Source organism: Solea solea, chromosome 16 (genome assembly GCF_958295425.1).
Source record: "Solea solea chromosome 16, fSolSol10.1, whole genome shotgun sequence".
Lineage (NCBI taxonomy): Eukaryota > Metazoa > Chordata > Actinopteri > Pleuronectiformes > Soleidae > Solea > Solea solea.
The window spans coordinates 11773019-11785277 of NC_081149.1; the positions used below are offsets into that span (position 1 = coordinate 11773019).

At 39.0% G+C, this 12259-nt stretch overlaps 2 protein-coding genes across 3 annotated transcripts; one reads left to right on the forward strand and one right to left on the reverse strand.

Moving 5' to 3' along the window:
- Window positions 1-1484: 1484 nt before the first annotated feature.
- dcaf7 (ddb1 and cul4 associated factor 7) lies at window positions 1485-5378 on the reverse strand. Its single transcript, XM_058654697.1, has 7 exons — window positions 5000-5378; window positions 3962-4120; window positions 3734-3845; window positions 3532-3650; window positions 3227-3436; window positions 2935-3052; window positions 1485-2727 (listed from the first exon to the last, which is right to left on the reverse strand). The coding sequence occupies exons 1-7, from the start codon at window positions 5135-5137 to the stop codon at window positions 2555-2557; spliced, it is 1029 nt and encodes a 342-aa protein (XP_058510680.1). The 5' UTR covers window positions 5138-5378; the 3' UTR covers window positions 1485-2554.
- Window positions 5379-6125: 747 nt separating this feature from the next.
- Window positions 6126-12064, forward strand: ccdc47 (coiled-coil domain containing 47). Of its 2 annotated transcripts, none has more exons than XM_058654718.1 (13): window positions 6126-6272; window positions 7614-7930; window positions 8057-8158; window positions 8919-9093; window positions 9211-9332; window positions 9413-9478; window positions 9793-9894; window positions 9982-10092; window positions 10215-10300; window positions 10395-10453; window positions 10541-10650; window positions 10732-10899; window positions 11393-12064. In XM_058654718.1, the coding sequence occupies exons 2-13, from the start codon at window positions 7622-7624 to the stop codon at window positions 11471-11473; spliced, it is 1491 nt and encodes a 496-aa protein (XP_058510701.1). In that variant the 5' UTR covers window positions 6126-6272; window positions 7614-7621; the 3' UTR covers window positions 11474-12064. The 2 variants fall into 2 exon arrangements, with proteins under 2 accessions (XP_058510701.1, XP_058510702.1); XM_058654719.1 differs by having other exon boundaries at window positions 6140-6272; window positions 7611-7930.
- The last annotated feature ends 195 nt before the right edge of the window (window positions 12065-12259 follow it).

Genomic DNA, 12259 nt, shown 5'->3' on the forward strand with positions numbered 1-12259 from the left:
AACTGGACTACACTAGTAAAAATAAAGAGGTTGTACTTTTACATTGTGTTATGGGAGCTTTTAATTATGTACTAAATTAAAATGTAACCATTTTCCTCCACTGGAAACCACTGCTAATTTGTTGTGATGATTAACCAGTCTGGTGTGTGAGTGCTCACAGAGAAAAGCCTGCTAAATGTGGGGAACCAAATGTTAACATTAATCCTGGCTTTTGTTTCTAACTTTGAGTCAGGTAATTGTGAGGGGAACATTTAATGGCACAATTTGTTGGTGCATGACACATGTCCGATGCTGACAGGACTATGCAGTGGTGAAACTCGGTGATAAAGCATTTAGATACTGATCAAAAAGTGTATCCTCATAATTGTGACATTATTTTGCGACGGTCTCTGAAATACTTTTGTTATTATATGCATGTTTTATATTCATACAGCTATCTTCAGTATTCGGTTGAGTGTGAGAAGCTGCAAATAGGAATGGAACAACACGTTAAGCTCCATTTTATTATGATTTTTGTTATTTTTCTATCTCTGGTCTTTGTGGATAGAAACAATACATCATTTGTATGCTGCATCCCTTATCTGAAATGTGGCTGTCAATCATTACCATCAGACCTGACTGAGGGAGCGTTTGTGTTTATACACTGGTGCCACAGGGGTGGGCACAGGTAAGAAGCATTTATCCTGTCAAACTGCTGAACGACTGAATTTTCAAAACAGTCAGACTTTTTCATGGAAGCTTCTGTGTTTTCAGTCGTATTACAACCAGTTTACAGCTGTCTTACTTTACAGGAGCAATGTTGCTGTTGCCTCTGTCTGTTCTGACCCATAAATAATCACTTACATCACTGGTTGGCACAAGATCTAAATACTGCTATGCTGAGAAATACAGAGTTGTGTAGAGCGGATGGGTTTAATCAATGATAGTGGTTTGTATGGAATATACATAGTTTATGTTCCATACTACAGCTGTAAATGGAGCACAGGTTACTTGAAAACAAATAATTTTACTTAATAGCTTCATATAATTAAATTCATCAAGCATCAGTATAGATTGCTCCAACTGTGCATGTTTTTTCTTTTTTTTCTTTTTTGTGGCCATCAGGTTGCTAATAAGTTTGGTACCCACACACTATGAACTGTGGGTAAGTCTGCCATGATACCAATTTATGAATAGTGGCCATTAAGTGCTCAAAATGGCCATGGGAGGGCCTGCACACACTAGACAAGGTCACAATGGGACTGGCCTTGAATCTGGACATTGGGACTGGCCCAAAGATACAATTTTCATGTATCCTACAACATTGTATCCAATTAGGAGTTAGAACTTTACACTATTTGCTGGTGAAAACCCCCTTATTATGTGTTTATGATGTGACATAAGTGGGAGAAAGGAGAATTCTAATGGCAGCACCTAGTTAGGTTAGCCAAAAGACAACATCACTGACAATCAAGACTGAAGAGACACAAAGTAATACAATGACATGTTTGTTCCTAACACACTGAGGAATACAATTTATTAGAGCAAATTCAATAATAAACTTTATGAAAAAAGCTACAACATGAACACTTGGCTTACCAACATCTTTAAGTTGATATATTTATATGTATGTACATTTTGCCTTGTAATGACATGCTACAAGGACATGACCCTTTAAGTATTGGAAAACAACAAAAAGAGAGGCAGACAGACACAGTCAGAAAGATGTTTCACCCTCCTCATTTCACAACTCACTCCCTAACACAAAGAAAATGAAGCTTTCCAAGCACAGTCTTTTACAGATTAAAAAAGAAGAAAAAAAGAAGAGAATAATCTGGGAGCTAAGAGACTGAACAACATTGCTCTGGTGGGTTCTCAGTGTTGCTGTACATGGCTGCCTCACAACATCAACACCACTGCAGTGACAATATGAAGCCCTCTCAGGTTATTTTACAATTTTTAAAAGTTGCGCAGGTCACACGTTTGAGCCTGAATACAATTATTTGGAGAGAGGTTAGTGGGCACACACGCATTTCAAAAATTTAAAATACCACAGAGTGTATAATAGACTGATCTTTGAATCAGCAATAATATGGTATGAGTCCACAAGAAGGTTACAACATATTCCTACATATTAAAGAGGTCATCTGCCACCGACAGTAGTTTGTATCAACCTTAGTACGTCAAAGAGATGAAACAGACAACATTTAAACCCTTCATGATAATCTCACATCTGGCTGAAATCACACTGATAAGTAGAAAAACGCGACTTTCAAAGACAACGGCTCAGAGTTCAAACCTTCTCATTGCTGCTGTGCAGATGCTGAACACTACCTTGTGAGCAAAATAAATAAGAGCGTAAAGACATATAGAAGAATAGAAGAAGAATGGCATAAAGACATAGAAGAAAATGTAGAACGGGTTATTGTGGCGCATGTATGCAATACTCAGAACACCTTCACACAGTTCAGTCGTGACCTCATCCTCATCTTGAAATCAGAGGGATAAGAAGAAAAAACAAGTCCAAATCTGAAAGCCAGCGCTCCTTCTCCTACTCGTGGAAGTGTCCATAGCTTTAGACACGCAGGATCTCCAGGCAGTTGTTGTAGCAGATGGCGATCCAGTCTGGCTGTGTGGAGGCCCACTGCACGTTGTTAATCTCTCCTTCAGCAGTGTAGGCTAGGATGGGATCCTCAATTGCCCGTGGCATCTGCTGAATATCCCAGATCAGGGCCTGGTGGTCATCAGCTGAGAGGGGAAGACATGCAGATCATTAAAAGAAAAAGAAAATGCCAAATTAAATGAACAACATTGCCTTAAAAGATGCTAATCTGTTAACATGGTATTTAACTACCAACTGGACTTCATGGGTGGTATTCAACTGGTCAACCTCCAATAAAACTGCACCTTCTGACATTCGAGCAGAACATCGCGTTCGTCTGACCATCTGCTTACCTGCAGTGCAGATGTGACATGACGAGTGAGGAGCCCAGGCGATGCCGTTAACACAAGCACGATGGTTGTTCAACCGAGCCACTGGTGTGCATGGGACGCGTACATCCAGGATGACCACCTATTACACATAATAATAGATCAGAATGATAGCTGTGGTTTGGAGCTTTTGGCAATTTCATGATCTTTCCCTAGTTGGTAGATTTTGTCTTTCTTGATAATTTTGCAAAGACACTGCTGTATCCATAAAAACCATAAAGTGCACTTGCTGTGGAAGAATCCAGAGCTAACTCACCTCCATGCCGTCCATGGCCATTGTGGCCAAATAGTTGGGGTCCTGCTTGTTCCAGCAGAGACGGAGAAGTGGGTGGTGCTGAGGGTCTTCATAGATGATGGTGCTGTGTTCCAGGTGTCGCAGGTCAAACATGCGGACAGACCCATCAGCTCCCACAGAGGCAAACATATCTCTACCACCCCCTGCACGGCTAAATGCAATGTCATACACCTGAAAATACACAGAAACACAACAAATGTACTATTCGTTCAGGATGTGTGCACAACCATAATTTGCACTTTTTGCTGTGTGGCCACAAAACAGACCTCTTTGTCGTGAGCAATCAACTGAGTTTTCACATGTCCAGACACCAGGTTAACTCGTCCTAGCACCTGACCAGTCTCCAGGCCCCAAATAGTACATGTGGTGTCAATGCTGGATGTGCCTGCAAAATGAATCAACTGTTCAGAAACACACATTTTTCTCCAATCTCACTTCATACAGCAGACCACTCAGTAAGGTTCTTACCAAGCAGATTGGGATCAACTTCATTCCAGTCAAAGGAGGTGAGTGGAGCGCAGAAATCAGAGTTCTTATTGTTATTCAACAAGCATTCAAGGCGTGTTTCTGTGTCGCTGACCTGCAAAGTAGTTTGGTCAAAGTAAAAATTACCAATGTCATGTCACCATGACTTTCACTACTACCATCTAATAAAAATGAAGCAGAACTAATGTTCATGTTCATCAGATAACCTACCCTCCAAATGCGCAGGTAGTCTCCACTGGTGGCCAAGAGGTCTGGGTAAACCCCCTTAGTGTCAGGGATCCACATGATCTTGGTGGTGGGGTAGGGATGGTCAAACGTGTTCCTGCATACAAACTCGGAGCTCTCCTCCTCCAAACCCACCAGCTGAACCTGAGCAGGACAAAAACACATCACTTCAGCCTTAATCAAGAGCCAAAATGACTGTTTACAGGACAGGCAGGACTGGATATAGAACTGACTGTAAATAGATTGTGTTACCGAGGGGTGTAAAAATGCAAAACCAGAAACAAAGTGGGTACTGGTTTTATTTTAAACATTTCTCTCACATTTATCCTGTCCAAAATAATACTAATATATTTTTTTCATTCATAAATGTTTTAAACATGTAAACAGACAAAGCCATCTGTCCATAATCGAAGTTGTTAATGTACATTTTCTGAAAGCTTGCAAATGCAGAGAAAACTGATTTAATAATGGTACTCATGTTACCAAATCATTATCTTACTACTGGGGAATGTAACGCCATATTATAATGTTTCAAAAACATAATAGTATCTTTACAACGAAATTATTACCACTTTTCTCATTTTCGGTTATCCCGATGATCAATCATCCAATCAATGTTTATTAACACTCACAGGGTACCCACGGTGCTTTACATTTAAAATGTTGGAAATAAAAATACAATTACATAAAGATAAAAATGAGAGAAAAGAAAACTGTTACGCCGCAACTAGGTGGTAAAAGCCATAATCAATGAATACGTTTTGTGTTTTGATTCAAAAAAAGTGCTAGGTCAGAAAACAAATTCAATGAGTGCTTTTATCGCGATGATGTTGTGTACTGTCTCCCTCACATCACGTATATTTACACAGGAGTGAGTGGTACTTTAGTATTACTGGTGAATGACAACAAAACTGTAGTTATCACGCTTATGTGTGGCGCAGAACAACTAGCATTAGCATTAGCTCGCCAACGTTTCCATCTTTAGCCTCGTTCAATAAATAGCCACATCCACTCGCGACGCACCTTGTTGTTGTATTCCTCCACAAAGCTTCCCAGTGCCAGACGAAAGCGCTTGTCGGGGCGGACGCTCCAGTTCATCGCGTACACCGTCCATGGCGCCTCGTATTTGTAGATTTCTTTTCTTTTGCCGTGGAGCGACATCCTCTCGAACTGCAGCTAGCACGCTAGCGTTAGCTAACTACGAAATAAGTAGTCGTCTAAGCTAACTGTTACCCGCTACGTAAACTTAAAAGAACAAGTATCAGCAGACGATTTGTCGAGAGGCACTTAATCGCGAAAACCTTGCTCTGGAGCGAGATTTCTCACCACTTTACTCAACAAAGAGTTGCATTGCTTCGATGTGCTCCATAAAACTGTCAAGCTTATCCCAATGAAGGAGACTTCCGCTTGTTTGGTTTTCCAAAGTAAAACTACTACATTTGTTTTCTTTTTTGATTCAATTTCAACAAAACAAACTGCTGTTTTGATAATAAACAAATACACACATGAACACATTTTATTTATAAAAAAATCTGTCATTGATTACAATTAAATGAGAGTTGGCCATTATAGCCAAATATTTATCCGAATATGTTAATTTTCATAAGAAATGTTCATCTTTATTTTATACACATGACAAATATTTACAAAAATGATAAACTGTGCGAGCATCTTATCATTTAATAATAATTTAATTTTAATAATTTAAGGGTATGTACATACATGATTGATAGATAATTGAAAGTGAACACTACCGGTAGAACTCTCGTTAGAAAATGTAGTTTTTGGTTTCAGTTTCTTAAAAGATTTTGAATTATACCTTAAGACAATATCTTCAGATGAAAACCAAACGGTTGTTATGCCTGTAGATTTGTGCTCCTATTTCAATATTAAAAATAAATAAATACACATTTTGTTTTTCTCATGTCCCGATTTAATCCCTGGCTTGACTTTATCTGCTTATTTATGTTTTAAATTATTTTATTTAAATACGTATGTATTGCATTATTGTATTTCTAAATTGTGTTATTGTCTGTGTTGATTTGTTTTCACTCTGTCACATTTATTCTTTTGTCAAGTTTCACAAAAAACAACAACAAAGCAAAAACACTTCCGGTAGATACATTCACAAATAAAACAGTTCGCGAGGTCGTGGTCACGTGATCTCAGTCAGTCGTGTACCTCCTGCCGTGAGACTTTTACATTGAAAGGACAATCCTGTGCCTGTCGAGCTACAAGGACAGTTCAGGTCACTCCAGCTCAGTCAGCGTCACTTCTACTGCCACTGGTTCTCAAGGTGAGGGGAGACAGCTATTTCACATTGTTTGATTTCAACTCCTCTTCCGCGAGTCGTATTACACAAACAAACGACTGCCTTCCGTTAACGAGCATAGGTTGGGTGCTAGCTACAAGGTGCCATGCTACTTAGCCACTGTTAGCGCGCTAATGCCAGATTTGCTAACAGCTAATAAAGTGGGTTAGTGTTGGGGGGGATGGGTCTGGCACTGTTAAATGGTTCTGACCTGCGCTTTAATCCCACATTTGTCACTGATTGTGTTCACGGAGTTAGTTTTGACTCAAAGAATGGAATAAAGACGAACACTGTCTTCATGTCAGCCTGTTAGCAAGCGTAGCGCAAAGGTCTGGTCGTCGGCTGAAGTTAGTCATGGTGGTTGATGGTTGAATATTTACCGGATTTGACCACGTATGATATAGCTACTTAAGTCTTAGCCTATTTCCTAAGCACTGTGTCACTTCGTCATCAAACTGTCACACTATATTTTGATTAATTGTTCCTTTAAGTCTATGACAACTTGAAATGTCTGAAATTCCCTTTAAATTTTAAAACGGCACGGGTGCACTAGAGCTTATTCCCCAGTTAGTTAGGTCTATTGAGGTCTTCTTCATGTGGGGGTTGTTTATCACGTGAAATCTCATTGTGTGAGCAGGGTCGGGTTTGTTGTCGTTACCCATCAGTTTAAACTGATACTGCCACATGTCTTGGTAAACAAGACTTGAAGTTATAAACTTTAGCAGGTTCACATTATTGCCAGACTTAAGATGTACACTATATAATCTTTTACACTGCTGTAGGTCACTATAATTTTAGGACAGTCTTTTGAAAATTGCAACATGTGCAAGTTTACCAATGTCTGGTGTGACTTTCTTAACCTATGATTTCCTTTTTTTTTTTAGAAGTCAGTGTTTGCTCATCTAACTGTATTTGACAATTTCCTTGTCGCTTTTTGGAGCTTGAGTTCATAATTTGTTTTGGTAATTGATTTTGAACGTATTTGATCATTGGAAAATAAGTATTTGCAACAACAGAAGGACAGAAAGGCCCATTACATCATCTCTAACACAGGTTAATCACACATATTACACTTATATTATATTATCATATTGAACTGCAATTACAAACCAGTAGCCAATTGACTCAAAGTTCCCTGTGAGCAATACTGGATTTTTCCCCAGACTACTTCATTTATTGATGTCTATCAGGATATGAAAAGAATTTCATCAATTAAGATAATGTGTTTTTAGAAACCATTTATAACCTCTAGCTTTAAACCCCAGATTGATGTTTTTTTAGTCTTCTTTAGCCCCTTGGTCACCCTGCTTTTCCACATTCAAGCAGGTCCCATCATGCGAAGTGTATATCTCCTCCTCCTGCTTCCCGCGCTGCTGCTCCTCCTGGTCCTTCCTGTCACAAGAGGGCGATACAATGAAGACTTTGATGATGGAGAGGACCTGGCTGACTTCGATGACAATGATTTTGCTGAGTTTGAGGACATGAATGAGGATCAGCCTGCTGAGACCGAAACTGCCCCTCCACCTCGTATGTCACAGTCATCGCAGCCAGAAGAAGAAGAAGAAGAAGAAGATGAAGATGAAGATGAAGCTACTGTGGAGCTGGAGGACGGCCAGGAAGGTTTTGAGGACTCGGAGACACAGGTATAGTACCTTCTATCACTGTTTACAGCTTAATTTTTTAGTTTCTACAATAAATTATTATAATGATATTTTATTCATTCATGCATGATCTGAAACAAAACTAATATCAATTTAATGTTTCCACAGGATCAAGATATGTACAGCAAATATGACCAGGAAGAATTTGAGGGGATTGGAGACATGGAGAAGACAGGCCACTCTATGAAAGACCCTCTTATAATCCACACGGTAAACTGGTCTTACTGCTAAAAGCTTCTCAGAATCCAGTTTTGCAAACTGCCACCCTGCTGTTTGTGATCTCCAGAGACTCTGAAGGTTTTTTCCACTGATGGTTTGGGTGTGTTGTGTAATAATAATTAAATGGTATCATAATAATAGTAACAAAGTCACTAAAACATTTTCTTAATCCAAATGTTTATTTGACAAAGTTGAGTTTTTGGATTCCCCATTTCATGGCTTTACTATTGAGTTAATACATTTCATTTGTTTTTATTTTTGAAATAAAGCAAATAAAATAAAATTGTATTTGTATAGTGCCAAATCACAACATACATTATCTCAAGGCACTTTAAACGATTTATAGAAAGAAGAGAAACCCAACAGTTCACAATAGGCAAGCACTTGGCATCAGTGGAGAGAAAAATGGATTTAAATGCAGACACATAATGCAGATTGGAGACACAGACCATTAGTGTTGTTAAATAAAAATAAATTAATAAAAATTAATGTTTATTTTATCAATTTTGTGTGTCATTTAGTATTTTTAAACAAAACAATCCACCAAAACAAATCGGCATAATGTATCTGCCTTCAGCATGCATTGATTTTTAAATATTGGCATCAACATAGGCCGTGGAAAAACTTGTCTGTCTACCTCTACTTAAATTCATGTACTTTATTTAAACTTTTGCCATGGAAATCAGTGCAACAGTGGTATCAGTGAAAGTGTAGGCTTTACTAACTTTTGCTAACCTGCTGTTTTTTGTAGGTTCCTGCACATCTGCAGAACAGCTGGGAAAGTTACTACATGGAGATCTTGATGGTGACTGGCCTGTTGGCCTACATTATGAACTATATTATTGGCAAGAACAAAAACAGCCGCCTCGCACACGCCTGGTTCAACTCACACAGAGAATTACTAGAGAGCAACTTTGCGCTTGTCGGTGAGTGGGTTTACCGCTGTTAACCGTTTATGAAATGCAACTCATCCACTTGTGCTCTTCTCCCGAGTCGTAGCTGAATATCGTAATTTTTACATTTTCACCCATTTGTTTGTTAAGGTGACGATGGCACCAGTAAAGAAGCTGTGAGCACTGGGAAGCTGAACCAGGAAAACGAACACATTTATAACCTGTGGTGCTCTGGACGTGTGTGCTGTGAAGGCATGCTGATCCAGCTCAAGGTATGGACATCGTGGTATCATCTGTTTGAGTGCATTGTTTAATTATAGAGTCATGCAGTATATTTTGTGTTTTACTGCAGTTTCTTAAAAGGCAAGACTTGCTCAACGTTCTGGCCAGGATGATGAGGCCTGCCTGTGACCAAGTGGTATGTACCAGTCCCCTCAAAAATAAACCTTTATTTGGTGTCAGAGCATGACAATTATATACAAATGAACATAACTAATAAACATAAAAAATTAATTGAAGAATTAGGCATGTTATACAATAACACTTTAACAAATTTTTAATATATGCATTTGTTATTTTGCCCGAATTGGTTTATGAATGTAGAATTGATTATAATCAGATCCATACACTCTTTTGAAGTGTAATGTGAAGTACAGATATTTTGGACTATATACTTAGTAGAAATGCAGAAACACTTTTTCTAACCCACAACATCTGTTTATTGGTTTGCAGCAAATCAAAGTGACTCTTAATGATGAGGACATGGACACATTTGTGTTTGCTGTGGGCACCAAGAAGGCCATGGCCAGACTTCAGAAGGAGATGCAGGACTTGGTAAATATATTATCATATACAAATAAATGTATTTTAATGCTACATTTGATTATGTTATAGTTCATAATTCTGGTTCTTTTTCCATAGTGTGAGTTCTGCGGGGACAAGCCAAAGTCTGGGGCCAAGTATGGGCTCCCAGAATCTCTGGCTATTCTCAGTGAGATGGGTGAGGTCACAGATGGAGTGATGGACAACAAGGTGAAGTCTGGCTCTTTATTCTTATGTTGCATATAGCATTATTATGACATGCAATTGCAGAGTCTGAGACAAGGCTCCCTGTTTAAGGTTCCACCTCATTACAACATTGATTTTCTTTTTAGATGGTTCATTATGTCACTAACCATGCTGACAAGATTGAGTCCATCCATTTCTCGGACCAATTTTCAGGTCCAAAAGTTATGCAAGAGTGAGTATTCACTTGATCTTTTTTGTCTTTTTAATCACAAGTATTTAATAAATGTTTCCTACATGGTGCTAAAATTTCCTGTGTCTTTTTTCAGGGAGGGTCAGCCCTTAAAGCTGCCTGAAACCAAGAAGACGCTGCTGTTTACATTTAATGGTGTGTATTTTGTCTTGCCTCTAGGACATAACCTAATGTTACTAATGTGTTTTATGTATATTAAATATATTTTGTGTGCTTGTGTAGTGCCTGGCATGGGAAACACCTCTCCCAGAGACATGGACGCACTGCTTCCTCTCATGAACATGGTGATCTACAGCATTGACAAAGTCAAGAAACTCCGTCTCAACAGAGAGGTGAGCAGGATTCAAATGCGCATTTTTGCTCACTTCAAGTGCAACTGTGACTCACTTACTTTTTCCTCCCTGTATACTCAGGGCAAACAAAAAGCTGACAGAAACCGGGCCCGGGTGGAGGAGAACTTCCTGAAACAGACTCACGCTCAGCGTCAGGAGGCAGCTCAAACTCGCAGAGAGGAGAAGAAGAGAGCTGAAAAGGAGAGGATCATGAATGAGGAGGATCCAGAGAGACAACGGCGCCTGGAGGTTAGAAAGAGAACATTTTAAGACATACTTTGAATTACTTTTTGAAATTATGTTTATTCACTTTCCCAGGAAGAGAATCACTCTGTGTAATGGTAAATATGTAGCTCGATTCAACAACCTGCCGACCAGCAGCTCCAAATTTAAACGACACCATAAATGTTTGACATTTTAAAAGTACTATATGTGCTGGACAGCCAAGAACTGATCTGGCCTGCTTTGTGTCAAAAACCTAAATCAGCCTACTTAAGTCAGAAATCAGTCAGATAATTTATTCTGATATTGGATGCATGTATTTTGACCAGTATCTTACTCGCATTGATACAAAGTATCACATTGCCGCTCCAGACATTTAGATTTAGAGTTTCTGGTTGGCTGGGCTAACTGGCTGCTGGTTGTGTTAATCCTCATCAAGCAAGTGACAAAATGATTTCCCTAACTGGCAAACTATAACTTCATTACAAAACCCAATTAATACATTCATTTTCCTTTGCAGGAAGCAGCTCAGCGACGTGAGCAGAAGAAGATTGAGAAGAAGCAGATGAAGATGAAGCAGATCAAAGTGAAAGCCATGTAAACACCACCACAGGGATCGGGATACAAGCACACATGAAAGTCGTGCTCAACTCAGTTTTCTTCAGCTTCTTTCACCACAACTCCGGCTCACCGTCACTCCAGTTCCAAACGGACATCCTGTGCCTCTGGGTGTGTCAAGCTTAGCCATTTCTTCGCCATCTTCTCCATTTGGTGTGGCTAAACCCAATTGACTGTGTCTGAACTGTCTGTGACAAATGAGAGGGACTTTTTCTGCCATCAAATCTGTAACCACAATTCATGCAAAGATATTTTTTTCTTTTTCTCTGGAACTGTCTTCTCAAAATTATTCAAAACTCTTTTTGAAGCCGTGGAGCTCAGTGAGCTTTTTAAACCCAATCTGTTAAGAAGGAACACACTGTTTATATTTGAGAGTCATTTTAAAGAGAATGAAAGCATTGCTGTTTCATTGGAAAGTTATGTTTATTAATATAATTTTTTTTTATTTTATATCTGCCATGGTTTGGTTTTGTGCAGGCTGTTTCTAATGAATATCTAAGCAAACATAATAAAGTGCACCGAAGTCTGTTGGGAAACTGTCTGTTCTCTAATAAATGAATTGTTTTACTAGGCAGTTGGTGGTCTCTGGAGTGTGGGGTATTAAATAGAAGTGTGCAGTGTAGATAATGATACCAACAGATATCAGTAGTTAAAAGAGTGAGGGTCCATAACGGGCACCAATATGGGTGAGGCTGAATGCTAAATTTAACTTAAAGTGTGTGTCAGCAGTGTTGGCACTGGGTTTGGTTACATCAGGGTGGTTATCCAT

What these genes read in the sequence shown, in the direction of transcription:
- dcaf7 (XM_058654697.1), bottom strand. Translation starts at nt 5,137, where the DNA reads ATGTCGCTCCACGGCAAAAGAAAAGAAATCTACAAATACGAGGCGCCA. An exon ending in AGTTGATCCCAATCTGCTTG is followed by an intron (nt 3,651 to 3,733) that starts GTAAGAACCTTA and finishes TTCATTTTGCAG; the next exon opens with GCACATCCAGCATTGACACC. An exon ending in TGGCCATGGACGGCATGGAG is followed by an intron (nt 3,053 to 3,226) that starts GTGAGTTAGCTC and finishes TATGTGTAATAG; the next exon opens with GTGGTCATCCTGGATGTACG.
- ccdc47 (XM_058654718.1), top strand. Translation starts at nt 7,622, where the DNA reads ATGCGAAGTGTATATCTCCTCCTCCTGCTTCCCGCGCTGCTGCTCCTC. An exon ending in GGCCTGCCTGTGACCAAGTG is followed by an intron (nt 9,479 to 9,792) that starts GTATGTACCAGT and finishes ATTGGTTTGCAG; the next exon opens with CAAATCAAAGTGACTCTTAA. An exon ending in AGAAGGAGATGCAGGACTTG is followed by an intron (nt 9,895 to 9,981) that starts GTAAATATATTA and finishes CTTTTTCCATAG; the next exon opens with TGTGAGTTCTGCGGGGACAA.